Here is a 25,766-nt window from a genome sequence, read left to right on the forward strand (position 1 = left end):
GAGGTTATGGATATTCATATAATGAGAATAAACAAGCAATTGTATTAATGTTATATTAAATCTAATTTATAAACTTATATAATTAAAATGTTTTATTGCATTTAATAATTCTTCACATCCAAATGGTTCCACCTATAACCTCAGCCTTCATGAGTACTCGCACAACTAGTCTGTAAAATTATTCATTTCCTGTTGTTGAAATTTCTTCTCTCTGGCTCACTAGCTGTCTATACGCTGGGTGTGTGACCTGTCTGATGCTACCAATTTATTTGTTGGGTCAACACTTTATTAGAGAGCTCTATCTTCCCTTGGGCCTTTTGAATTCGCAACCTGTATATGGTGACTGTCTTCTTGCAATAGCTTAACCAATCTGTTACTGTCCTTGTAGAAACTACCGGACCACCATCATATGCTAATTCTTTTCTTGTTTGATGATAAGTCAGCCCCTCACTAAAAGCATACATTATTTGGATTAACATGAGGGACAACCCTAAGTTTTCCAACCACATCCCAATAGCAATACAAGATATAAGTACTTACGCACTATAGAAGACACAAGACGCAAATTCTTCACTTAGTCGCTTTCTAGCTCTGTCGCGCCTTGTATTTCCGACAATTAAAAATTATACATTGAAAAATGCCGTTTAAATGTTGTTTTAAATTTTATTGACAATAAATAATTTTGGACGCCTATTTGTAGCTTTTTCATTATAACATAAACATAAGTCTGGTTTAAACTACGACTAAGTGAAAAATGCAGTTTGGCGATGCCGCACCTAGTACATAAGTCATATCTTATAATAAAATTATAGAAAGAACAATACGACTCGATTAACGATTTGTTTCTCTAGCATAGCATAGCATGTTATGAGGTATTAGGAGTAACGAGTAACGATTAATTAGTAATGAGTACTGAATGTATAGTAACGAATACATACGGGTACGTTTTTTTCGTTACTTTTACACCTCTAGTGATAAGCGGCTCAGCTGAGCCCAACACTTGCACATCACTCGACTTTTTTTTGGCCCCTGCACGGTTTATGCATTAGCCGGTGTCAAGTAACAAGATTCGAAGAATTCGCCATTTTAATTATTTACAGTACAGTTTATGAATAATAAAAAACGAAGGAAACTGTCCATGTTAGTCATTATTAATATCAGTGTTAGTATGAATTAAATTAGCAGCGTAGGACGATATAAATAAATTAAGTTGTGAAAGTAATTTGATTAATGTAGTAATTAACTCTGCAAATTATAACATGAAGGGAAATGAAATGAAGTTGATTAATATTATAAAACATGGCATGAAATGGAATGAAGTGAAATGCGATGAGATGATATGGGATGCAATATAATCTCAGTAAAATGATGGTAATTTACTGAGACTATTTGAGTGGACTTTTTGGAGGATCCCGAGAACTTACGTCCAGCGGCTTTGTGTCATTTTCCCATATTTGTGCACTTTCACAGATATTAAACAATCAACAAACCACCGTTATTACACATTTAAACCTGAAGAAACACTAAATAAACAAAATAAACAAATCACACAACTGAGTCGTCTATTATCAAAGGTGGCAATCTGTGCATTTGGACAAAAAAATGTTATTGATATGTCAATACAGATTGATTTGAATATAATCGTCTCCTTCAAAGAATACGGTTCAAAACCTGCATTAAAATTAAATAAAGGTTAATACTTAACCTGTTATTTATCTAAGATGTCGTTCAGAAGAGTTTTGTGACTGCCAATGGAATACAAAGTCAATAATTCGTTTTTCTGATTTACCAATAATTGTCCAAAAGTCACATTGCCGGCTTTGATAATAGTCGACTCAACTTCACTCGTCGCGTTCCCGCCAAAAAGTTCCCAAATAAAATAACCTTAAATGATACCATAGATTAATATATTAGTTAATTATAAAAAAATATAAAAGATTAGGCGGTATGGTATGATACCTCTGCCTTTCCAGTTGGAAAATAGAACTACTACTGTACCGCTTGACAGCTGACATAATGTTGTTATTACTTACAGTGTTACTTACATACAAAAGGGTAGTTTATTTTACTGTCTTGTGAACTTCTGACTTTGTATTGTACTATTTGTAGTCATACTTCAACAGCTGAGAGCTATTAAAAATTAGGAAACAGATTGGAAAAATATTGGAAACGCAGCGACATCCCTGGTAGAGTAAATGTATTAATTGAAAACAAAATATCTATTTGTAGGTTTTAAATATTTTTTCTAAAGCCTTTGTATTAGCTTTTTTATTAGTAAGCATTTTTAGTAATTTTGATCCTAAACTGATGAGATGACAGAAGTAATCTATTGTTTCGACATGTTATGGCATTAAACTGTAGTTACTTTTAATCACTTTAAAACTAGCAATATTTTCTATAGTAGAGTAAAAGGATAGCAAAGTAAATGTAAAGTAAAAAATGGATAATGTTGCATCAAAATGGATAATGTTGCATCAAAATGGATAATATTAACTTTATGGTTTCTTTGAGTTCTGATCTGCTTACTATTAGGTTGTCTGTGAGCTTTACTACAACAACTATCTGAAAAAACAAAACTAGGCTTAGTAGAATCCGGACATAGTAACAAATGTATGAAATTACAATATACAAATTAAAACACTCAAAAAACAATGATTATTTTAATAGTATTCAAGAAATAATTTGTCAAATAAAAATATAATAATTTTTAAATCAATATAACTAATTATATTAACATTTTCTTTATCGATTACTTAATTCATTTAGGCATTAATTTTCAATTACTCATACATAAGTACATTCATGACCCGCTTTATCCTTCATATTATTGACATCACTACCTGAATACACCAAACCACCATAATGAATATACTATACACTTGAGGTCTTAATTATACTGTATATAACTCAGACTGCTGCCCTAAGTCAGATTAGAAAGTTTGCCTCATTCCAAAAATAGCAGGATCATGTTACATATGTACTTATGGAGACTATTTCCTATAAAAACTCATATGCAGATTTATAACTTGAGTCATATCTTTCAGCCAAAAAATGACTGTGAATAACACCATTGCACACCAACGTTTAATTCTTAGTGGAGATCGAGAAAGGTAAACTAGTTGTATACAGCTTCACATAAGATAAAATTGACTTTCCATTTTTACAAAATAACCATATTTTTTTTAGGTTTAAGGAGCTTTTGAGAAGGAGATTAATAGAATGTGGATGGAGAGATCAAGTCAGAATGCTATGTCGAGACATAGTGAAAGAAAATGAGAGCGGAAACATCACATTTGATTCTTTAGTAACAAAGGTGACTCCCCGTGCTAGAGCACTTGTGCCAGATTCAGTGAAAAAAGAATTATTGCAGAAAATTAAAACCCATCTACTCACACAGAAAGACCAATAAAGATAAAATCCTTATTAAATTTGTGTTGTGCTATTTTTAATATAATTTTCAGACTGAAGTCAGGGTTAGGGATTAACTTTGAACAATTATTATCTTTATTTTAATTTTATTATGTGTAAGAATAAATAAATAAACATATTTTACAAACAACAGTATATTTTATTTTATAAACATTAATTATACATTTGTGTTAATCAAACAAAAATATTATATTGCTTACACGTAATACTGCCATTGTCTTACAAATGTCATGAGGATATAGTTACTTATTACGTCATAGACACAAAAGGCCCATTTACAGTTCATTAACTATGATAATGAATTGTCATTATGTATCTTCATTTATTTTGTCATAACTTCTAATTTGAGAATGTCCATCCTATCATATATTATCTAAGCTCTTTTAAAAAAACTCAAGAGAATTACAAAATGTATACATTTAGATGAAATTTTATTTACTCTCATGAAAAGTGAGCGGTATGTTTCTTAAAATTATATGTTTGAGCAAGTGAGTTAATTCTTATGCATGGCATGTTATATTGTACATATTATGTCAATCAAACTTATGTTTTAATATCAACTCTAATTGCTTGTAGAAATGCAATAAATCATCAGATATCGATGCAGTTGAGCTCATTGTAATATTATACGAAATCTTACTGTTTGTTAATGTTTTAAAGTTGCCCTGGGCACGACTATATTTGGCACTAAGAAACTTGCCCCACTGCTATTGTAATACATAATTCAATTTTATTAAAGCAAATGACTTTTAGGCATTTTTTTAAATCAGCACATGACTAGATCAACAAATCAAGGACAACAATATCTGCATCGATCTGGTACCAAATCAAAATAAATATATTAATTATACTGATTGTGAACAACAGTTTCTAAAAATTCAACATAATATTTTTACAGTTTTCTATGGTAAATTAAATGTGAAACTTATATGAATTAATCACTGCACAAATAGACTATCAAATCAGATCTAATATTTTTTATGAAACTTAATTATTTTACTATAATAATTATCACTATGACAGTTAGTGCAAAGAAAAGTATCATTGTTATTGAAAGTAATTTTAGGTTGAGTAAGCCATACAAATAAATACATTGTAAAATAATACCAATAATATCCCAATTTAATAGATGAGCAATTCCCTATACACATATTTTTTTTAAAGCTCTTTGACACCTGATTTTAAATCTGTCTACACATTAATAAATTACACAATATGTACATTATCAATTTAGTGGAATGTAATTTGGATTTGGACATTTTATTTAAAAAAAAAACATTATTTAGTAGAACTAAAATAGCATAATAAAATATTCAGTACTTGTTTAAAAATTGTCATTATAACTACATTTAACTATCTTAATTCATTTTATGCGTTGAGAATTATACCTCCATAAAATTCTGTAAATAAATTTAAATAATCAATGAGCAACTGCGAGTAGAACAATACATTACCAAAATTGTTTTACATAAAATTTAGAAGCGATTGAAATATTCGAATGTAATGTCAGTTGATTTCAAATAAAATATTAAGGTTTTTATTAATCAATAAACAAGTTAACATAAACCTATTAATAAAATATATATTCAAGACACCACTCTGAGGACGGTTATAGATCTAAAGAGAAAATTGTGCAAAATCTTATAATTGTAAAATAATAATTAGGTACTGATTACTTATATACAAATAAAATTCGGACATTTAGAAAACGATTACCTTCTTCTTAAATCAAGGGCAAGAATGTAAAACATTTAAACTGCCATGATAATTTACTGAAAGAAAAAAATAATTAAAAAAAATCATTACATTGTATATTTGCCAATGATACGTTCATCCAAAATGTCCTAAATCAAACAATTGGCTTAACGTAGCTACCATCGTTAATTATATTATAAAATAATCACATCATAAGAGATTCATTGAATTGTAGGAACATAAAAAAAATAATGACGCTGAAAATGAACCATTCATTCAAGTTTTCCCAATCCGGTCTTACACATGCCGAATAACTGTTATAAATATATTTACTTGGACAGTTTCGTAACGATTTCATTTACGTATATAATAATATAAAATGTACTGCAAGCTTTTTCAACATATATAATAAAATTTAGAAATAAACAACAAAACAGTATGTATAGCGACTATAATTGCAGTTTCACAACCAGCGCGCCTCACACGATATACCTTTGGCTCCATTACTGAAAATATATATTTATATCGAGCAACAGAGTAACAACTATGTGATATTTCTTAAACTGATCCGCACGTTTTAGTTATATGCGTTTCGGGACACCTATTCTCCAGGTACATTTACCACGTCTACGTAATTAAACCTGATACATTTAGTCATTTTTAATCTAAACATTTTGTAGTTAATCCTCCATCAACAGTTCATCCGAAATTCGATAATGACGAAACACAGCGCGCACTGTTTGTGATCGGGCCGTAATTATGAAAGTATTCTTCGATAGTAATTTTAGTGCGCCAAGATAAAGCTGGGTCTCGAAAGGCCGCCAGTCCACCGAGGGCATCGCTCACATATGACGAAGCTGGATGTCGTGGCGCGGACAGACGCAGCGGTGACAGGCGGCGCAGTGGTGCTAGGTGTGCGCGGCCAGACGCGCGAGGGGGGGAGGGCGGCGCGGACGGGGGCGCGGGGCGGCGGTGCGCCCCACCACCACCAGCGACGACGCTAGCGCCATCCGCACGGGCGCGCGGGCGCCTCCGGGCAACCTACGCACGACACGGTATAATATATTGCTATCCTCGTCGGTATCACTCAATGGTCTATGTGTGTTATATCTAAACTTAGGCCAACCAGACGAGATAATAAACGTAAACAAGCGGACCGTTACTGAGTTACATTGCGATAGCGAGGGATTATTATCTCTGTCCTTATTACTCGTACGCGCAGTTATGGCGTCGCGTCAGTTGGTCGACAACAGCTGTCGTTGTGTGTTTCGTGGTACAGGAAAGCACTGAGTACCGCAGTTGTCAACATTTGGTCCGCCATTTTGTGAACAAGTTTATTCCTGTTTGGATTGCGTTCGAAGTGATACATATTTTTTCGTTTCCGTATTTACTTGGTTTGTTGTTGTTATTATTCCGTTTTTGTTAGTTTTATTTTTGATTTTTGCTGTTATTGTGAGTACTTAGTTGTTGATTTTAATTATGGAATCACAGCCTGGCGGCTCTAAAATCTTGTGTGGATCATGTTATAAAAGTCGAGGACAATTTTTATAGCAATATTGACAACATGATTGATAACACAATAGATAGTTTTATCATAAACACAGCTGACTCGGACTCTTCCGACGAATCATCTTTGTCTAGTACAGATGACAGCGATTAAAATTCGAACTTTGTAATAATTTATTTAAATAAAAATGTTTTTTACTCCTGAAACTTTGTTTACATTTTTTATCTCGTCTGATTGGCCTTACTTTACTTTAGGTGAACCGATTTTGATGATTACTTATTTATTTGAAGACTAGCTTTTGCCCGCGACTTCGTCCGCGTGGAATAAATAGTTCACAAATAATGCTTTCTTTTAGAACAAATTTGGCTAGGTTATAAAAAACCTTATAGTGAGCCAATCTTAAAATATAGACATGCTGTCGCAGACTTTTTTTAGATCTTTTAAAGGGGAATAATCCTGTCATACATTATTTTAGCGAAACTTTAACCGTTTCTGCAACGCACGCAGCGGAAGCTCTCAAAAGGTAAAAATAACCCCGATTTTGAAACACTCTTTATCGGTGCTCCGCTTGTATTGGTCTTAGCATGATGTTATATAGCCTATAGCCTTCCTCGGTAAATAATAGGGCTATCTAACACTGAAAATTTTCAAATCGGACCAGTAGTTCCTGGGATTAGCGCGTTCAAACAAATAAACTCTTCAGCTTTATAATATTATAGTATAGAGTATATATAGTACTTCTCAACAGGTCACGTTTAAAATTTATTAAGATCTGACCATTAATTTTTAAGCTATTTATTCTTAATGCATATTTAATTGACGTTAACCACATTAATGATATTCTCATTATATTTTGTTGAAGTTGGTTTTCTTTTGTACGTATTCTGTATTATATTTAATGCAAAAGAGAAGAAATAAGATATTAACCTGACGAGTACAGAAGTGACGGCGGCCCGCCCGTCGCCAGTGGGTTCGATGGCGATAGGACGCAGGTCGGGGCCGCGGCGCCGACGTCCCCCAGATGACGTCACTCCGCCGTTTAAGACTACCGTCACGACCGCGAACGGACGTTTAGCCATATGTAGCATCTGCAAAATATACTTTCATGACATAAATTGATAATTCACCGAATACTCGTACGCAAACAAAAGCTGTATTCGAGGAAACATAAATATTGTTAATGTTTACTGGTGGTAGGACCTCTTGTGAGTTCGTGCGGGTGAGTACCACCACCTTGCCTATTTCTGCCGTGAAGCAGTAATGCGTTTCAGTTTGAAGGGTGGGGCAGCCGTTGTAACTATACTGAGATCTTAGAACTACAAACAATATATCTCAAGGTGGGTGGCGCATTTACATTCTGGATGTCTATGGGCTCCAGTTACTACTTAACACCAGGTGGGCTATGATCTCGTCCACCCAACTAAGCAATAAAAAAAAATAAAAAATGTAAATAAAAATACGTTCATGACGCGAGTCAAGAATGCTCTCGATTGAAAAAAAGTAATCTGTAATTCTGAATATTTTAATACCCTAAAACTATAAACGTTAGCATAAATACGGCATAGTAAGCAGCGGCTTGGCTCTGCCCCTGGCATTGCCGAAGTCTATGGGTGACGGTAACCACTATGCTCCAGGGCCATATGCTTGTCTGCCTACAAGGGGCAATAAAAAGAAAACATCACGCGTTCCTGGTTCGGTACGGTAGCCGTTCTGCTATACAACGTAACTATGACTCTACGTCCCAAGAGTGATAGCTTCTTAATACCAGACACAAGTGAGCTCGTACCATACATAAATAAAGGAGAAAATGCCTTTATTTTTTGATGAGGCGAATTTATCGACATTAAGACTATATGTAACTGTATAATGTAACTATACTTGAGACCTTAGAACTTATATCTCAAGGTGGGTGGCGCATTAACGTCGTAGATGTTTATGGGCTCCGGTAACCACTTAACACCAGGTGGGCTGTGAGCTCGTCCACCCATCTAGCAATAAAAAAAAATAATGAGTTTTGCTAGCAACTTACCTCCACCACGTGCCTTCGTCGGGCGCGTCGCACGTCGGCCGCCTGCTTAGCCTTCCACGCGACAACACAAGCGGCGAGGAAAAGGAAGAAGCACGAGAAAAACACAGAAAAGAACACAAACAGATCTATGTGTAGTTGGTCCTGACGGAAATATACGACGCCGTAGCTAGCGGAACCGTCGTCTGTGTGCCGCGAACGGACCACTATGTAGAACTTAGTGTGCGCGAGGTCGTGTATGTTATGAGGCAGGGTGAGCACGAGCCGATTGCGGAGGTTCCTGACTCGCAGCAGAACGTTCCTCCGGTCTATGGCGACGTACGTTGCCAGGTCCTTCGCCGTGTAGTCCGCGAGCAGATACTCGATCTTGTCGTAGTACCAGAACATGTGCGGCTTCTCGGGTTCGTCTTCGTCGAACGTCGGCATCTTCCTGAAAGGCTCGTGCTTGTAGTACGTCGGATCTAGCTCGACGTTGTGAGCCCCTGTGCTCGAGTTCACCGAGACCACGAACGAACTGTCGTTCGGACTCATGTATAAGTCGACAGAGCCCTGGGTCACGTCCACTATAACTCTTATGTCAACGTTCATATAACGTGGATTAACTGCAAAGAATACGGTCTGACCGGGGAACAGAGGTCGAGGCTTTATTTTACATTCGTCTGGAACAAAAGTAAATTTAATATACAAATTATTGAAAATCGAAAATGTCAACGTTAACAATAAATTACGAAACTGATCTTACCAATGGATTTCCCGTCAAAGCACAGTCGATTCTCGATATTAATCGTTTTATAACATTGATGTCCGTTCCTCGGGTCGCCCATGTATAGGTCCTTACATTTCACGCACTGGTAACGCCAGCATTCCTGTGCCGAATTCTTGCTTGAACTGCTAGTTTGACAGGAGACGTCACTTTCAGTGTTATTACCACAGTTACACTTCTCGCCGGTGACGGGATCGCACGTGTCGCCGTGACCGTGGCATTCGCAACTACACAAAAAAAACATCCGGTAAGTGTACACAAAATTCTACTAATTTTTTTTTCAAAGTTAAAGAATTCACTTAAATATGACATTATGACACTCACGGCCTGCAAGGGTCTCGGAAGTCCTCGGAACCCCTGAAGTATCCTTCAATACATCGCTCGCAGCGCTGGCCGTCGGTGTTGTTAGCGCAGCGCACGCACCGCGCACGTGTGGACGGCGCCGCGTCTCTGTAGAATTCTTCACCCTCCGCAGCCGCCGAGACAGGTTCCCCCTCGTTCGTGCACTTCAGCGTATGTCCGTAACAATAAGAGGAGCACGGCACGCACTGGACATTGTTCACCGGATCTCCCACGAAGTTAGGCATGCATTTCTCGCATTGATTACCCTGCAGAAACAAAAGAAATGTATCACAACCGGTCAGAATATAACTTTTGTTTGTGCATTTACGGAACAATACGTACGGTGGTGTTATTATGACACTTGATACATTTGTCGAGTTTGTCGGGACCCTCGCAGTCGGAGTGTCCGTTGCACTGGCACTGGATGGTGCAGTTGGCGCCGACGTACCCGAACTCGCAGCGACAGAGGTCGGGCTGCACGCAGGCGCCGCGCACGCAGCCCTGCGAGCACACGGCGGCGCACCCCCCTCCCGCCGCGCGCCGGTGACCCCGCCCGCATGCACACTCGTACCCGAACGGCAGGTCGCGGCACACCTACACATTACACGTTACATGTTCACATTAAATAATTCTATGTTTTAAGGCTTCGTCAAACAGAACGCGTACTTAGCGCGCGTCAGAACGCTAAACTGACGGCGCGCCATAACCGTCATAACGCCAAGATGGTTTTTTTTCCTACCTAAGCTGAGAGCCTTGAGAGGCTATATCAGCGTAGCCTTAACTAGTAGGTGAGCTCACAGGGCTCAACCCTGATGACGTTGCTAACACGAACCCTAGCAAGAGGCGTGCTTCGCAGAATCTACCGCCGGATCGGAAACGCGACCCACTGAGAAGATCCGGCGAGAAACTCAGTGGGCTGTGTCTGAGGGTTAATTTACTCGTCGAGCCCTGCGTCGCAAGCGACGGGTTCGACGAGATCGATGACGTCCGAGATGTGTTGTACTACTATGGTAATATACTGTCAAACAGAACGCCAGTGCTATAAGTACGCAAAGCTCTGTCGCGGCGTTAGGACGCTTTGACGTCAGGCGTTGTAATTTTTTACAAATTTTATTTTAGCGTCCGAATGAATGTGTATTAAAGTACTGGATAATGCCCGAAAAACTGATAGAATTAGTTAGGAAATACCCATGCTTATACAATGCCACATCTGAATCACTCGACATCTTAATACTTTTAAATTTTCAGACTGCTATAGAAAGGCACTATGATTTGGCTGATGTTACGTTGCGTCAAGGAGCGTTAGGCTCATCTAGTCAATTTGTGTGACATGAAAAGAGTGCGACGTTAAGACGTAGCGCTAAGTACGCGTTCTGTTTGACGAAGCCTGTAAATAAAGTCCACGTCTCGGTGAATGTGTTCTACTGTCGTATTCCTCACCTCTGATTCAGCTTTACATTGATGGTGATTATTTTCGCACTCGTTCTCCGGCGGACAGCGCGTGTAGTGCCACGAGAACGTTTCGTTAGTGTTGTTCGTCTGGTGCGCGCTTTCGTACACGGCCGCGCAAGTAGTCCGCGCCGAGTACTCGAGCGGCGAGTCGATGGACCCCTCGGCGCACACGCCCTCCCCGTTGGCGCCGTCCACAGCGCACCAGCCGCAGTGTGAGTGGTGCAGGCACTCCGAACACTGCTCGAAGGTCCCGCACGGCGCCGGACACTTGTTCTTATCCGCTTTCGTTAAAACTAAACCGCAAACCCCGCCCGCGCAATACACCGGCTGATAGGCAGGCGATATGCATTTCCCTAAATACGTTGCCCAGTGACATTCAGAGTAGCCGCCCTCGCTTCCTTCTGAACTCAAACACGATTGGCAATCTTCGAACAGGTGACAGCGACTGGGACACTCCTCCCTGGTGGTAGGCCGAAGACTCGCGCGTCCAGGTTCGTCGATCGACACACAAGTCCAATTGAATAATTCTTGTGCGTCTTCCACCACTCTCGTTATCTGACCTATATTGGTTAAAAATGAAAATCAACCCACAATACTAGTAGTAACTAAATCGTATCATTCAGTAAGAAAAAGTCCATACCTTCTCTCTTTGCGTGCCTGGTCCACGTGCACTGATTGGATACGCATCTATCGCAGTCGGACGCCACACATCTGAGCTCGGGACATTGACCTACGTCGCTGATATACGTCGTGCCAGCGTTACACTTCATACTCGTACAAGACTCATCCGTCGGCACGCACTCGCCTTTAAAATTATTAAAAAATTATTGAATACCATACATATTAACACATACATGATTTGAATCATCAAACAATGGTACCTAAAATCAGTTGCTTACCCACAGCCGCAGCACATGATTCGCACCACCTACACGCCGGCTTCTCTTCAGGATACAAAGGCCAAGCGCCCAGACAAGAAGCGCACGTTGTGAAATTTTCACACGAACGCCTGGATACCAATTCGGCATCGCACGCGGAACCCGTATTCGTTGATACCCGCTCACCGCTCTCGCATCCTGGCTTGTCGACTGAATAGCACTTCGTGTAATTTCCGGTGCTGCAGAAACTGCAACCCATATGACTGCGGCACTCCATTTTACTGGAACTCCATAGCGAGCAGAGATCCTCCGGCAGAGAGATCCGCGTTACTTGGCAATGAGCGCTACCCGTCCAACCTCCTATTATATAAATGTATCCTTCGTTTTCCGTTTCACTGTCTATGGCCATAGCGTGTGCTATTGTGGGCGGAGGTGGATGTCCGACAATACTGACACCTGGAAATATGCAATTATATCAACACGTTCTTATCTTAATGTACAAAGGAACCTAGTAAATGTTTAACCCACCTTTCACTAAGCGCACCCACTGATTGCAACTATAGACATACGCGATCAAAGAGTCCGATCTGTGTTCGGGCTCTGTTCTCCCACCAAATATTATCATGTAATCATTCGTTGTGACCGCAGAGTGTAAATATGTTGCTTGTGGCAAATTATCGTTATAGTGATGTAAAGTTGGAAAAATAGGAAGCTCGCTCCATTTCTTAGTAGGGTAGTGAAATGAAAAGAGTTTATTCGACAAACTCGTTCCGTTATAAGAATACAATATTCCACCAAAAACGTAGAGGCTTTGCGAAGGAGCGTGATATACGCTGCTGTGCCCGATGATGCCCGTTGGTTTTGCTCCCTCGCAATTTAATTTTGCCCATTTTTCGTTGTCAAGATCGAATTCCCAGATGTCGGACATAAACCCACCCTCCAGTGAAAACCCCCCGATCAAAACTAAGCTCTCGTAGTCTTGATACTTTTGTAAAGTTAATGTATGGCCAGCTAAAGGTGGAGGCTTGTCGTCTTTGCTTTTTATATTAGCCCATCGTTGATCTTTCAAACTGAATTGCCAGAAATCACCTAAAGTCTTATTCTGTCCACTTTTCTCTTGTAAGCTCAAACCACCGTAGATATAAATATTTTGTTTAGAATGATATATTTCAGCTGCGTGGAAGTATCGACCTTCGGGCATTTTCGCGTCTGGCGTTGCTTCCACTGTAACCTGCATCCATGTATTATTTTTCGTATCAAAAAACCTGATATCGTTAAGTGGACCGTGTGAGAGTGAATATCCACCGAACATCCACAATCCACGTCGATCGGCAACTAAAGTGTGCCCGAATCTCGGTAAAGTTTTCCTGAGGTGATCCAATCCGTCCGATAAATATTCGGAATTAAATAGCTCTGTGAACACTAACTGCGTTTTGTCTATTTTAACAGAACAATCATCGCCACCGTATCCATCGTTACAGAGGCACCGTCCGTAGCTAAGGTCGCAACTACCCGCGTTTTGGGACATGGAACAATTGTTCCTACAGATTTCGAATTCACAGTTCGGCCCCCCATAGCCGTCCCTGCAAGCACAATGACGTTTACTGCATTCCCTCGGCCAAGCGCAATGTCCATCGCACGCCAGCATCTTATATACACCCTCGAACCCCTGATCGGGTTGTCCTTGTTTGTAATGTACTGTCAAATTTCCACTTCTAGCTTCGACTATACCAGAAGAGGCGCCGTTACAGAACACACCCAACAATTGACTCTGCTGGTTATTACTCATGTCTGGAACGCCGCCTAGACCGTCGTACACGTAAACTGCGTTTTCATCGCACGGCACGTTGAAAGTAGACGAGTTCACAGTAAACAAAATAATAGCGTCCTTGACGTCCGCCGCTGATATGATCCACAAACATTCTTTTGAGGGGCCTATACTCTTTATATCAGGGTCGGTTTTATACGATCCGATACCCTCTATTTCGGAGGCATTGATCATGCCTCTGGGTTCGCATTGATAATAACATCGACCACCGTGACGAGGGTCGCCGTAAAATTTCGATTTACATCGTTCACAATTCAGTCCTTCGGTGTTGTCTTTACAAATGCACTCTCCTGTGGTCACATTACAAAAGCCCCGCGTTTCATCTCCGTGATCGTTACAGTCACACCGGCGACATCCTTGTCCGGTTGTTGCATTACCGTGGCTCCCCGGTTTACATCTCTCGCAGAATTTACCTTCAGTCCAGTCTTGGCATTCGTCACATCGACCGACGCCACCTTTACACGTCGAATGATTATGGCATCCGCAATTAATAGAGCAGTCGGCACCGGTCCACCCGAGGTCGCAGTGACATTTATATTGAGGAGCACCGAGACAGTACCCGTGAATGCAGTTATTGTAACACGTTTGGACGCAGCTTTTTTTGCCGTCGCCTATATAACCCTGTTTACATTTGCATGTGTACGACCCGTGCGTGTTGGTACAATCGGCATGCTCGTGACAGTCGTGGAGGCCGAGGCCGCATTCGTCGACGTCCGGACACTGCGCATACGCCCACCCCGCATCCTCAGGGGTCACGTTCAACAACAGAGCGCAATCGTTATGAGGTTTAGTGAAATCGCCCTCAGTACAAGCACCGTTTATAGGGTTTTCAAACGAGTGACACCATCCGCAACCCATACTACGCAAACACGTGGAACATTGAGCGTGGCGTCCACAAGATTTGCACTGGCCGGATTTTCGCATGGCTTCTTCGGCCGGAACGGAGGCCCGGTCGAGCCACTCTCGACACAAGCCGAACTGATATTCACTGGTGTAGACACTGAAGCTGAAGCACTGATGAGTGGCCTCGCACCAGACGCAGCGGCCGCGCTCGTCGAGACAGTGCTCGCAGTCGAGGCGCATGCGGCACGGCGCCGGACAGTCTGCGGCGTCCAGCACGGCGCCGGCGGCCCGGCCGCGCCGCGTGCAGCGAGCCTCGTCCGCCCACCACTCGCAGTGCGGGCCGGACACGCAGCGCTCGCAGCTTATGTAATTGGAACAGTTTGGACAAGCGGCCGGCAGCAATGTGAGATACCTCCACTGGCCGTCCACGACGCACACCGATTTCTCGTCAGCATTTCTGGGTTCACATCGGTTCGTCAGTTCGCACCAACCGCAAGCGGCATCAGATAAGCACAGCAAACAATTGTCGTAGTTAGAGCATTGCCCGTCGGAGAACGGTTCCAAAAATTCAAATGTGAAAACCTAAAATCGATACTGGATTAGTTACATTCTTAGTTAAAACAATAGATCAGACTCAACGAGGATACTCACCTTGGCACTTTCCTGAGACTTATTGTGCAATAATTCCATTTTGGCATGATGATGCGAGGGATATAGTCCGGTGTGTAAAGAATCATTCGCGTGCATATCTACTGATAACTTCCCCGGGTTTAATATTGGCCAGTCGACGAGGGAACAAGCTGAAGGTTGCGCCGTTAAGTTCGTCACTGCATCTGCGTTATCACCTAATTGAATAGAAACGTTCGAATACCCGGCGCATACGTGCAGTGTTTCCCCAGTTCCATTCCAATGTTGCGGGATGTGGAGCCATCCTTTTAAATGTGCTTCGCTCGTTCCTATGAACAGTTGGTTACTGCCCGACCCCGTGCCCCAGTCCACGGTGGTCGCGTTCACAACGGACACGCCGTCGGGGTGGTTCCAATCGGCCGGCTGTTGGTATCTAAGAAACGTTAGACCCGGTCTTTTGTCAAGAATTTTACACTCGTCTGGTGTGGTTACTTCGGTACCGGTCGGCCCCCACCAGCCCGGGTTTTCGGAAGGCGTGTCTTCTCCGCAAACTCCGTAATTATCTGAAAAATAATACTATTGTTTTTTTTCTTCTACGAATAACTCAAATCATACATTTCACAAAATTATTTTAATTAGTAAGTACCGTCTTTGTGATGACAACGTGCGTTTTGCACGCACCAGTTACACTGTTGCAGGCCGAGCTTCGTGCTCACTGAGGGAAGAGGTTTGCGGGACACATTCTGGTTTTCCAGCGGCGGTCCGTGGATGAGACAAGAGTGGCAATCGCCTAGAGCAGGACAGATGCCGCCGCAACGTATTGACTGCAGATTTGTGGTACAATTCGAGCCAATCGTACGTCCGTAACATATCTGTGTACATAAATACACATCGCTATTTATATCCTTAACCTTTAAACTGAAGTGTTCGTATTTCATAACAGTACATTCACAAACATAAAATTACACAGAATATTGGATTACTTTCATTTATTGAACTAGTTTATTTATTTATTTTTTATTGCATAGATGGCTGGACGAGCAAACAGCCCACCTAATGTTAAGTGGTTACCGAAGCCCATAGACATCTACAACGTAAATGCCGCCACCCACCGTGAGACATGAGTTCTAATGTCTCAGTATAGTTACAACAGCTGCCCCACCCTTCAAACCGAAACGCATCACTGCTTCTACCACCCATCTGTAATTTTTGTTCCTTTGATATATTCACTACTTTTATGTATACATAATATGTATTATTCATTTGATTATGTGTTTTGTTTAATCAAATCTACTCACATCATCCGCAGAGCACCATCCACATTCAGGATCGGCTAGACATTCAGGTTGCGAATGATGACGCGGACATGAGGATTCTGGATTTTTATTCAATATCCCCGCTTGCCAACTGGGAACTACGAATGCTAATAGGTCACCTTTAAATGGACAAAACATACAAGAAATTAGCAATGAATCTACATATGTATTACCTTTTTTATTGCTTAGAAGGGTGCAGTTCACAGGCCACCTGTTGTTAGATGTTTACCGAAGCCCATAGACATCAACAAAATAAATGCCGCTGCCCCATGCTTCAAACCAAAACGCGTTACTGCTTTACAGCAGAAATAAGCAGGGTAGAGATATTTTTTATTGATGGTAGGACCTCTTGTAAGTCCGCACAGGTAGGTATCGTATCACCACCCTGCCTATTTCTGCCGTGAAGCAGTAATGCGTTTCGGTTTGAAGAGTGGGACAGCCGTTGTAACTACACTAAGGCCTTAGAACTTATATCTTAAGGTGGGTGGCGCATTTAAGTTGTAGATGTCTATGGACTCCAGTGACCACTTAACACCAGGTGGGCTGTGAGCTCGTCCACACATGTAAGCAATAACAAAACTACCCGCGCGGGCTCACAAGACGGTTTTGGTTTCATTATAACTACAACTTTGATCGTTATCATCACATCCACACATATTTCATAGTAGACAAAGCGCAATCGTTGCATCGGTTCGAAATTTATACAAGACACAACGCTGCCGATATTCTTCCATGTATGAAAATCAATTAGATGCATTTGCATTACAATTATTGACTTTTAATACATATGTTTGTTCAGTTTAGAAAAGCATAAATATCAATAGTTTAACCTAGATTAACCTAGCTACCTAATACTCTAATACTACTAAACCTATCTAGCCTAGTTTAAAAATATATTCTACCATAGAAAACATCAATATAGTCTTTTCAATACGCTTTTATTAGCTTCAGACGTGTGTAACGGAATCTTTGAACATCTTAAAAAATTGAAATTCATCTAAAAAATGAAAAATAAATAATAGTTTAAAAAAACTAACAAAATATGCTTTTATAGAAAATTTAATTAAAAAATAGAAAATAATTTTTAATAAATTTGAATTAAAAATAGTGTAAGAAAAAATGATTTTATTGTAAAAAAGCGTGGGGTGCTTTTCAGGATATTATCAAAATAACCATTCTACTCATATCTGTTCATAAAATATTTATAACTACTTATACTATGAACCTCACGCTTTTTTTACAGTAAAATTATTTTATCTTGCACTATTTTCAATTCAAATTTATTAAAAGTTATTTTCTATTTTTTAGTTGGATTTTCTATAAAAGCATATTTTGTTAGTTTTTTTAAACTATTATTTTTTTAGTACTGGCAATGAGTGCTTTTAACAAGTAGGTTTTATTCTATTAAAACGTCTTACCGTTTACGTTGCCGTGATATCCCCCAGCAATAAGCAAAGTCGAAGGCGGTTTCAAATCAGCCGCGTGGGCGAACACTCCTTGCTTCTTCGGATACAGCTTACGAGTTTTACCTAATACATCTAAAGGTATCCACGAGTGACAACCCAAATGATAAATATACATTTGACTGTCGTAACAGATCTCGTCTTTGTTGTGCCGATGTGAATAACCGCCGAAAACGATCAAATAATTACCTGGGCGTATAAAAAAAATGTATTTCACTTCCATTCGAGGCAATACAAAAACAAATGTCAAAACGATAAACTACTTTTATAAGAATTATTTTTCTTTTTTAATCAACTTCAAAAAAGGAGGTGATTATCAATTTGACTGAATTTTTTATGGGTGTTATCTTCGATCTTTTTTCTAGGCGAACCGAATGTGTTCTCATTTAAGTTTTATCAAGATCTTCCAAGCAGTTTATCCTTAATTATTAATTATATTTAATTGACTTCGACTACATTGATGAAATTCTTATTTTCATTGATTTTCCTGTTTTTTTTAAAACATTGTATTACCTATGTTAATTTATATATGTTACCTATAATAGTCGAGGTATGGAAAGCTCTCTCTCGTGGCACATAAGTGTCGCGCAAGTGTGCTCTAGGATAATGTATTTCACTCCAATGTTTGTAATCTATGTCGAAAGCAAACATCCTGTCTGATAGTTTCGAAAACCTGCAACAAATATATGTATTGAGCTTAAATTATATTGAAAATTAATGTTTTATTGCATCGTTCGATGAAAGTTCATTCTGAATAACAATCTAAGACTATATTTTAAATTGTGGGTGAAACATCATGGCATCTCGCTCGCACATTAAAGGTAGTGACGTCATGAAAAATTATGTGCCTATCCTTTATTTCTTAAATGACAGTTTTTTCATTGCCAGATTTTAGTGGTGGAATGCGTCGCGAAACCAGAACGATTCCGTACCCCGGTACGTCGCCAAGAACTTTCTTTTAACTTAAAGCTTTATTGGGTTTGATCAAATCATTTGAAGAGAACACGTATTATCTTAATGACAATATTTACTAAGCAAATTGGTTTTATTAAAAAATAATCAGCTACTGAAAACGTATAGGTCCATTACCCAGCTGGTGATACTGGTAATAAGATAACAGACGAAATTCAACTTAAAATCACAATTATTTTTTATCATTATTCAACTATTTGTTAATTTTACTTAAATCACCTATAATTAACATAACGCGACCTTCGTACCATTCGACTGGCAATAAATTAATTCTATGTCTATTTGTGTCATTTATAGTAATTAAGTATTTCTTATTAAAATTATAAATTTTGTATTAAGATGAAATCGTCTTTCAAAAGAGGAAATCGTGACACATTGCCACAACAAGATCGTATTACTATTACTACAACACAAACCAGCTGCTATCACCCGAGAGCGCTCCTAAATACACAACCAACAAGTCCCTATAGCAAATAAGTGATTCTTAGTACCACATAGTTATAGTAATAACCAATTAATAGACCAATAAGTTCTGACTCAAAGAAGGGGGTAAAGTTTAATTTGTTAAGAACATATTAGGTCATATTTAGTAATTGTCCTAAATTTTCAACATCTATTTAATATATACCATGTTACCTCATTTTATGCTTGTGTACAACTGTGATATCCTATTTCAGACCTTGAATAGGAATATACCATTGAAGATGGCGTCGGTAATTTCAATGGTATATTCCTATTCAACCTACGTAATGTAGTGTTGTGATGGCCTCGGTAATGTAGTGTTCAGTTTCCCTTTTAGCTAATTGGTTTCTATGATATTAAGCATTACGAATATGAGCGTACTTAGATTGTTATGTGTAATACACGGTCAATAATTACATTATATAAATAATACCCATATATGAAGACAGCATCAAAGTTTGCTGAACAATGTTCTAATATTATAATAATAATTAAGTTCTAATAAATTAAGGGTAAAGTTCCGTTTTTTGCATACAAATCGTATGTAATGTTTATTATTGACGAATCACTACCGATGAAAAAAATTTATGCAGAATTTATGAACTTGTAAATTTGAATAAAATGGAAATTTTTGAGGAAATATTAAAAAAAAATTAACGTGCCCTAAAAGTTTCAGTAGCTCAAAGAAAATATAACAGTGACGTTCAATTAAATTAAAACAAGGTTATTTATTATATTTTCAAAGGACACTGATAGTTACTAATAGGAAAATTATAGTGGCTTGGCACTAACAATAAATAACAATTTAGTCCTAATTCAATCTCTGACCTTGGCGCGCGACATGGATCCTTACCTCGCGACACTGGCCACTACGCCTCCGTACACGAGAATGGAGTTAGAATGCGAATGGTAGACTGCGGAATGAGCGACTACTCGGACATCCAGTTCTTTGCCTCCCCTCACCTGGACCATCTCCCAATTCTCGTTGTTCACATCTCCCAATTTTATTTTGAACATTCTGAAAAACATTTTTACTTGTTAATATTATGGGCCACTTGGTATTAAGCCGTAAACTATGTGATATAAGACTGAAATTTCAATTGCCTAACAGTTTTGCTGTAGAAATCGTATTATAATTTGAAAAACTATTTTACCTTGCAGAAAATTCACCGTCCACGGTACTACCTCCAAATAAATACAGTTCATCTTTTACGGTAGTGAGGCTGTGTCGAGTTAAGCCAGGTGGTGTAAACGAAGAGTTCAGTGCTCTTAGTGACCATTTATTTTGTTCTGCATCATACAACCACAGCTCTGAAGATAAACTACCGTCAGATAATTTTCCTCCATACAAGACAAAGCCTTTTCCATAAGCAGCTGCTGAGTGTCCATATCTTGGTTCTGGTTTAGTTACATTCGATTCTGACATAGCATCCGGTCGCTCAGTAAAATGTAAATAGGTTTCCGTAAACGGCGGAGGCATATGTGAGTACATAAGCGGTAAAGTTGATTTGTCATGATTCATGAATGATGAAACAACTGTATTTAAAATAGAATTCTTATTTCCAACTAGTAAGTTGCCACCTAAGTTGCTCTGAAACAGAAATTTTAAAATAACATATCCAAAAGAAACTGGTATTTAAAGGTCCAAAGCAAATAATATTATGTGCAAGTTCATTATTGAAAATTACCTTGGTAAATAAAGTTAGAAGATATTTGTTACGATCTTCATCAGTTGGATTCCTATGCAAGATTTTTCCTTTTTCATCATACCATTGACTAGTAGAAAACCTGAAATTAAAATTATACTAACACTTCAGTCCCTCATATCAAATTTACTGTTCATTAAATACAATAACAATTATCAAATCCACTACTATATTATACTCCGCGCGCGAGCTCCGAGGATTCGGGGGCTGAGGAAGCGGGCGGGCGTGCACCGCGCCCGACCGTCCCTTCATACCCCGCACTCTCCCAATACTAGTGTTGACCTTAACGTGAGAGTACGCTTACCGACTCGTTGTTTTTAATTTTGCGATAACAGTGTTAATTACGTGTGATTTCTAATATAAATAGTCTTACACTTATAAGTCTTTTTGTTTGCGCAAATAGCTATTTAATTTGATGAAAAAGGAATGGCGAGCACTAGCATAATAAACATGTCTTAGTATTAGAGGAAAAGGTTGTCGAATCATTTATTATTGAAGTGTGTGAGGAGAGTGACACCAAGAGGAGAGTACATCAAATTCTTCAACTACTGATTAAACTGATTGCGAGAGTAATTAATAAGATTTCACATTCGTTTTGTTCAATTAAAATCAGTTCATTAAATGAAATTCATACGTGATCAATTGTTTTTTTTTTATTTCAAGTACATAATAGCCTCATAAAACTATTTTATAATTTACACTCGCACGGAGGCTTAAGATGTGTTAGTATCGACAGCGCAATATCGACTAATTACAACACTAGCTCATTACGTCAACATTCCTTAAAAATCCTCAGAGCTCGCGCGCGGACAGTACATATTGGAATGTCATATAGAAAGTAGATAATAGTACAAATTGATCTTGAAGAATAGTGCTATCAATCTTACCTATAAATTTCCAGTGAACCTAACACTTTATTCAGATCATATCCTCCAAACACATACAAAGAGTCTGTGTGGTTTACGTAAATGGCAGTGTGAGCTGCCCGTCTTGTCATGCCGCTTTCAGAGCGAGAGAGCCAATGCCAACTATTGCCTTCTTTGTCATTTTTCTTTAAGGTACAAGATTCACCAGAATATCTGCAGTCAAAAGAATTTTGAGTTTATAATGACATTACAGATGGTGGGATTTTTTATTTTCAAAATAAATAGCTACTATTAGTAATACATGCATATTTTCATCAAATAAATAATTTTAGAAATTTTATTTGTAATTTTACCTCGAGAAGTAGATATTTTAAACATACCTACCCTTTTTTACATACACACTTTGCACCTTCACATTCCCCATTGCCTGAGCAACTGTTAGGGCAGATTTCAATACTACAATCAGCCCCTCCCCAATTTCCGGCACAAAAACATTCATTCGAAATGCAGAGCCCTCTTTCAGTACAGTTATTAGGGCAATTGTGTATGGCATACGCTGCACGGAATCCGTCTAATACATAATTTGTATCACTGTACAATAGTATTAACATCTGAAATAAGTTATGTTAATGTTCTGATTAAACTTAGATTTTTTGTAATTGTTTTTGTAAATGTTTCAATTGTACTTACATATCCACTAGAAGCAGTTACGTTTTGAGGTTCTGTTTTCCCACTAAAACTACCAAGCAGTGGAGCATCAAAAGAATCTCCATCATAAACAAAAACATAGTCATAGGAACATTCTGTGCCCATACGAATGAAGCTCAATGTTATGTATTGACTTTTGTTAGCTGCCTTGATAAGCCATTCGCAATGGGAATCCTGAAAATACAGATGAAATCAGTAGATTTTATTGAATATTTAACAATCTTGTTCAATCAACATTTAACAGCAAACATTTAAAAGACATCTACACCCTAATATGCAAGATTACAATTGTAATCATCTGACTGTGCCATGTCTTATGAATAATAATAAAATAAATGCATTTAGATATGATTTAGTTAGAATCCATTTAAATCCAGTTGTAGTGTAATGGTCAAGTTTTTATAGCAAATGTACTAAATACAGCCATCCAAATATTTCCACTATAACTGCTTACTGTGTTGTTAAACTCATATTTTAAATATTAATGATTTTGTCACTTTACAATTAATTTCAAAATTGTCTTTTCAAAAAGTTTTTAAAGTATTTTGGTTTGAAGGGTAAAGTTTACGTTATTCAAAACAATTGAAACTTTGACCTTACATCGAAAGGTGGCATTCATGTGACGGTGTCGGAGGATAGCCGCTTAATACTAGATGGCCCATGAGGTATTCTAGGATATTTACTCAAAAAACTTGTACTCATGTATATTTACTCACCTGAGTGTAATTAGAGGTGCTAGGCCCGTCAGTGATAATACCGCTCTGCGCCGTGAAAACTCGCCGAGTCTTGTCGCAGGGTGAAGTAGACGCGGCGCACAATACGATCAATCCAATCCAGCTGACTACTACTAAACCTACTCCTTTTTCCCGAACTCGTGGACGAAACATGCCTTTTCCGGATACCCGCGAAACATAAGTCAAATTGCAAAGCCATATAATCGTGGATACACAATAAATTTAACTAAAATGTAAAATAAACACCAGTTATTATGTGACATCTACTTCAAGGCTAACCACTTGGGACACAATGCGACAATGATTTCTTGGACTATTGAACTTTCTTTATTATTGGTTACTTCGAAATTTTATTGGCATTTGAATTTTGATTTTTATGCATTGAGCTTACTTTATTACTTTCTAATGAGCGTTTCTTACAAATAAACAATTCACAGAACCATCACAGCATTTTGACATTTGTGATAAGGTCCACAGATAAAAAAGGTTAATTACCTTCAATTTTTTTATAGCAGCTAGGAGAAAAGAAAAAGATTCCTGAACTAAACATGTTAGGGGATCATTAGTTTTTTCACATTAACTTTTTCTTTTATTTTCATTTAAATGTCACAAAATCTCAAACAAACTATGATTTTTCTCTCCTACTCACCTTCATAGGCATTAGTGTCTTTACAAAGAAAAAATAAAAGAATAGCATTTTTTTCCTACTTAAGCCTTGCGAGGCTATGCCAGCGAGTGAGTAGGTGAACTCACGGGGCTCTAACCTGAGGACGTTGCTAATAATAGCCCTAGTAAGAGCAATACTTTGCAGAATCGTAGATGTCCGGTGCATTCGTATTTTGCGATGCACTGGTGTTCCAATACGGCAGGCGGGTACCAATTTTTCTATTGAAAGACGTACTTAACAAATATTCACGATTGATTTCCACAGTGTAGGAAAAACGTCGTGTAATAAAAATCAAATCCGCAAAACTATAATTTGCGTAATTACTGGTGGTAGGACATCATGTGAGTCCGCACGGGTGGGTACCACTACCCTGCCTATTTCTGCCGTGAAGCAGGAATGCGCTTAGGTTTGAGGGGTGGAGCAGCTGTTGTACTATACTGAAATCTTAGAACTAATATCTCAAGGTGGGTGACGGTATTTACGTCGTAAATGTCTATGGGCTCCGGTAAGCACTTAACACCAGGTGGGCTGTGTCCAACCTAAGCAATAAAAAAAACTAACTATATTTCACATTTTAAAAGCAAACATAAAGTTGTTTTTCATTAAAATACGAATTTGAACATTTTTTCTAAAACAAAAAGACAACATTGATAGACTTTGAATGGCGTGCAAAGCCATATCAAGCGACTGCCTACCATTTGAATCAAGATAACGAATTGAACAGAAAATATGAGATAAACAAAAACATAAAAAAACCGAAAAAAAAACGCCTTCCATGCGGGCTTGTAACGTATTGTAGATCTGATCTAAGGATAGAAGTGCTAATTATACTGGATGCTAGGAGACCGCTTCCGAAAACGAAGACAGACGATAACTTAATAATAACGCCTTCGATGATAGGACGGAAAAAAAAATTCATTGCTGGTTTTTTTTTGTTAAGTAATGTAACTACCTCTTTTTATGAAATTATCGTTTCATTTAGCTATACTAACATGATGGAGCGTAAAAAATGGTAATAAAACTTAAAAAAAAAAATTAAAAAAATATTTTTTTTAAAAATCAATATCGATTTTTTTCCGTTCCATCATCAAGTGTGTCATTAGTACTATCGTCTGTCTTCGTTTTCGGAAGCGCTCTCCTAACATCCAGTAGGTACTTAAAGACATCAGGAATATTCTAAGTCGTTCCAAGACTCTGTCCTGGTTAACACTGGATAACTTAACTGTTTCATCTGTATCTATTAACAGATGGATTTTGCACGCCCTCCCAGTAATTCTCCAAAGAGTTAAGTAATGCGAAATACAAGATAATAAAAAAAAAAATAGTATCGTTACCGTGTAAACATAAAATGGGGGTAATTTGCTCCATCGAGGCTTAAATTAATTACCAAGTTAATAATTCTTTTCTATTATATCCAGTCGTTAATGTTTATTTAAGAATTATAAATTCAATATTATTATATTTCATGAAAAAAATGCATAA

At 38.4% G+C, this 25,766-nt stretch overlaps 2 protein-coding genes across 5 annotated transcripts; one reads left to right on the forward strand and one right to left on the reverse strand.

Annotated features, from left to right (window-relative positions):
- Positions 1–39: 39 nt before the first annotated feature.
- LOC101743977 (multiple epidermal growth factor-like domains protein 8) lies at positions 40–24,086 on the reverse strand. 2 transcript variants are annotated; one of them, XR_009972971.1, is made up of 23 exons: positions 23,600–24,086; positions 22,866–23,057; positions 22,560–22,786; positions 22,197–22,388; positions 21,292–21,391; positions 20,758–21,194; positions 20,457–20,621; positions 18,706–18,842; positions 18,125–18,358; positions 16,689–16,825; positions 16,037–16,262; positions 15,415–15,953; positions 12,621–15,345; positions 12,114–12,548; positions 11,855–12,019; positions 11,203–11,774; positions 10,105–10,356; positions 9,745–10,028; positions 9,400–9,647; positions 8,661–9,316; positions 7,559–7,719; positions 3,630–6,165; positions 40–450 (listed from the first exon to the last, which is right to left on the reverse strand). XR_009972971.1 is itself a non-coding variant. In XM_062668225.1 (23 exons), the coding sequence occupies exons 2-23, from the start codon at positions 23,768–23,770 to the stop codon at positions 6,033–6,035; spliced, it is 8,388 nt and encodes a 2,795-aa protein (XP_062524209.1). In that variant the 5' UTR covers positions 23,771–23,843; positions 24,009–24,085; the 3' UTR covers positions 3,548–6,032. The 2 variants fall into 2 exon arrangements, 1 of the variants encoding a protein (XP_062524209.1); XM_062668225.1 differs by lacking the exon at positions 40–450 and having other exon boundaries at positions 3,548–6,165; positions 23,600–23,843; positions 24,009–24,085.
- On the forward strand, positions 2,019–3,559 carry LOC101737857 (transcription and mRNA export factor ENY2). 3 transcript variants are annotated; one of them, XM_038010712.2, is made up of 3 exons: positions 2,019–2,225; positions 3,045–3,110; positions 3,187–3,559. In XM_038010712.2, exons 2-3 carry the CDS (start codon positions 3,052–3,054, stop codon positions 3,407–3,409), a joined length of 282 nt encoding a protein of 93 aa, XP_037866640.1. In that variant the 5' UTR covers positions 2,019–2,225; positions 3,045–3,051; the 3' UTR covers positions 3,410–3,559. The 3 variants fall into 3 exon arrangements, with proteins under 3 accessions (XP_037866640.1, XP_037866639.1, XP_062524216.1); XM_038010711.2 differs by having other exon boundaries at positions 2,019–2,197; XM_062668232.1 differs by having other exon boundaries at positions 2,020–2,186.
- Positions 24,087–25,766: the final 1,680 nt, after the last annotated feature.

The sequence above is a fragment of the Bombyx mori genome, chromosome 4 (genome assembly GCF_030269925.1).
Source record: "Bombyx mori chromosome 4, ASM3026992v2".
NCBI classification, from domain to species: Eukaryota; Metazoa; Arthropoda; class Insecta; order Lepidoptera; family Bombycidae; genus Bombyx; species Bombyx mori.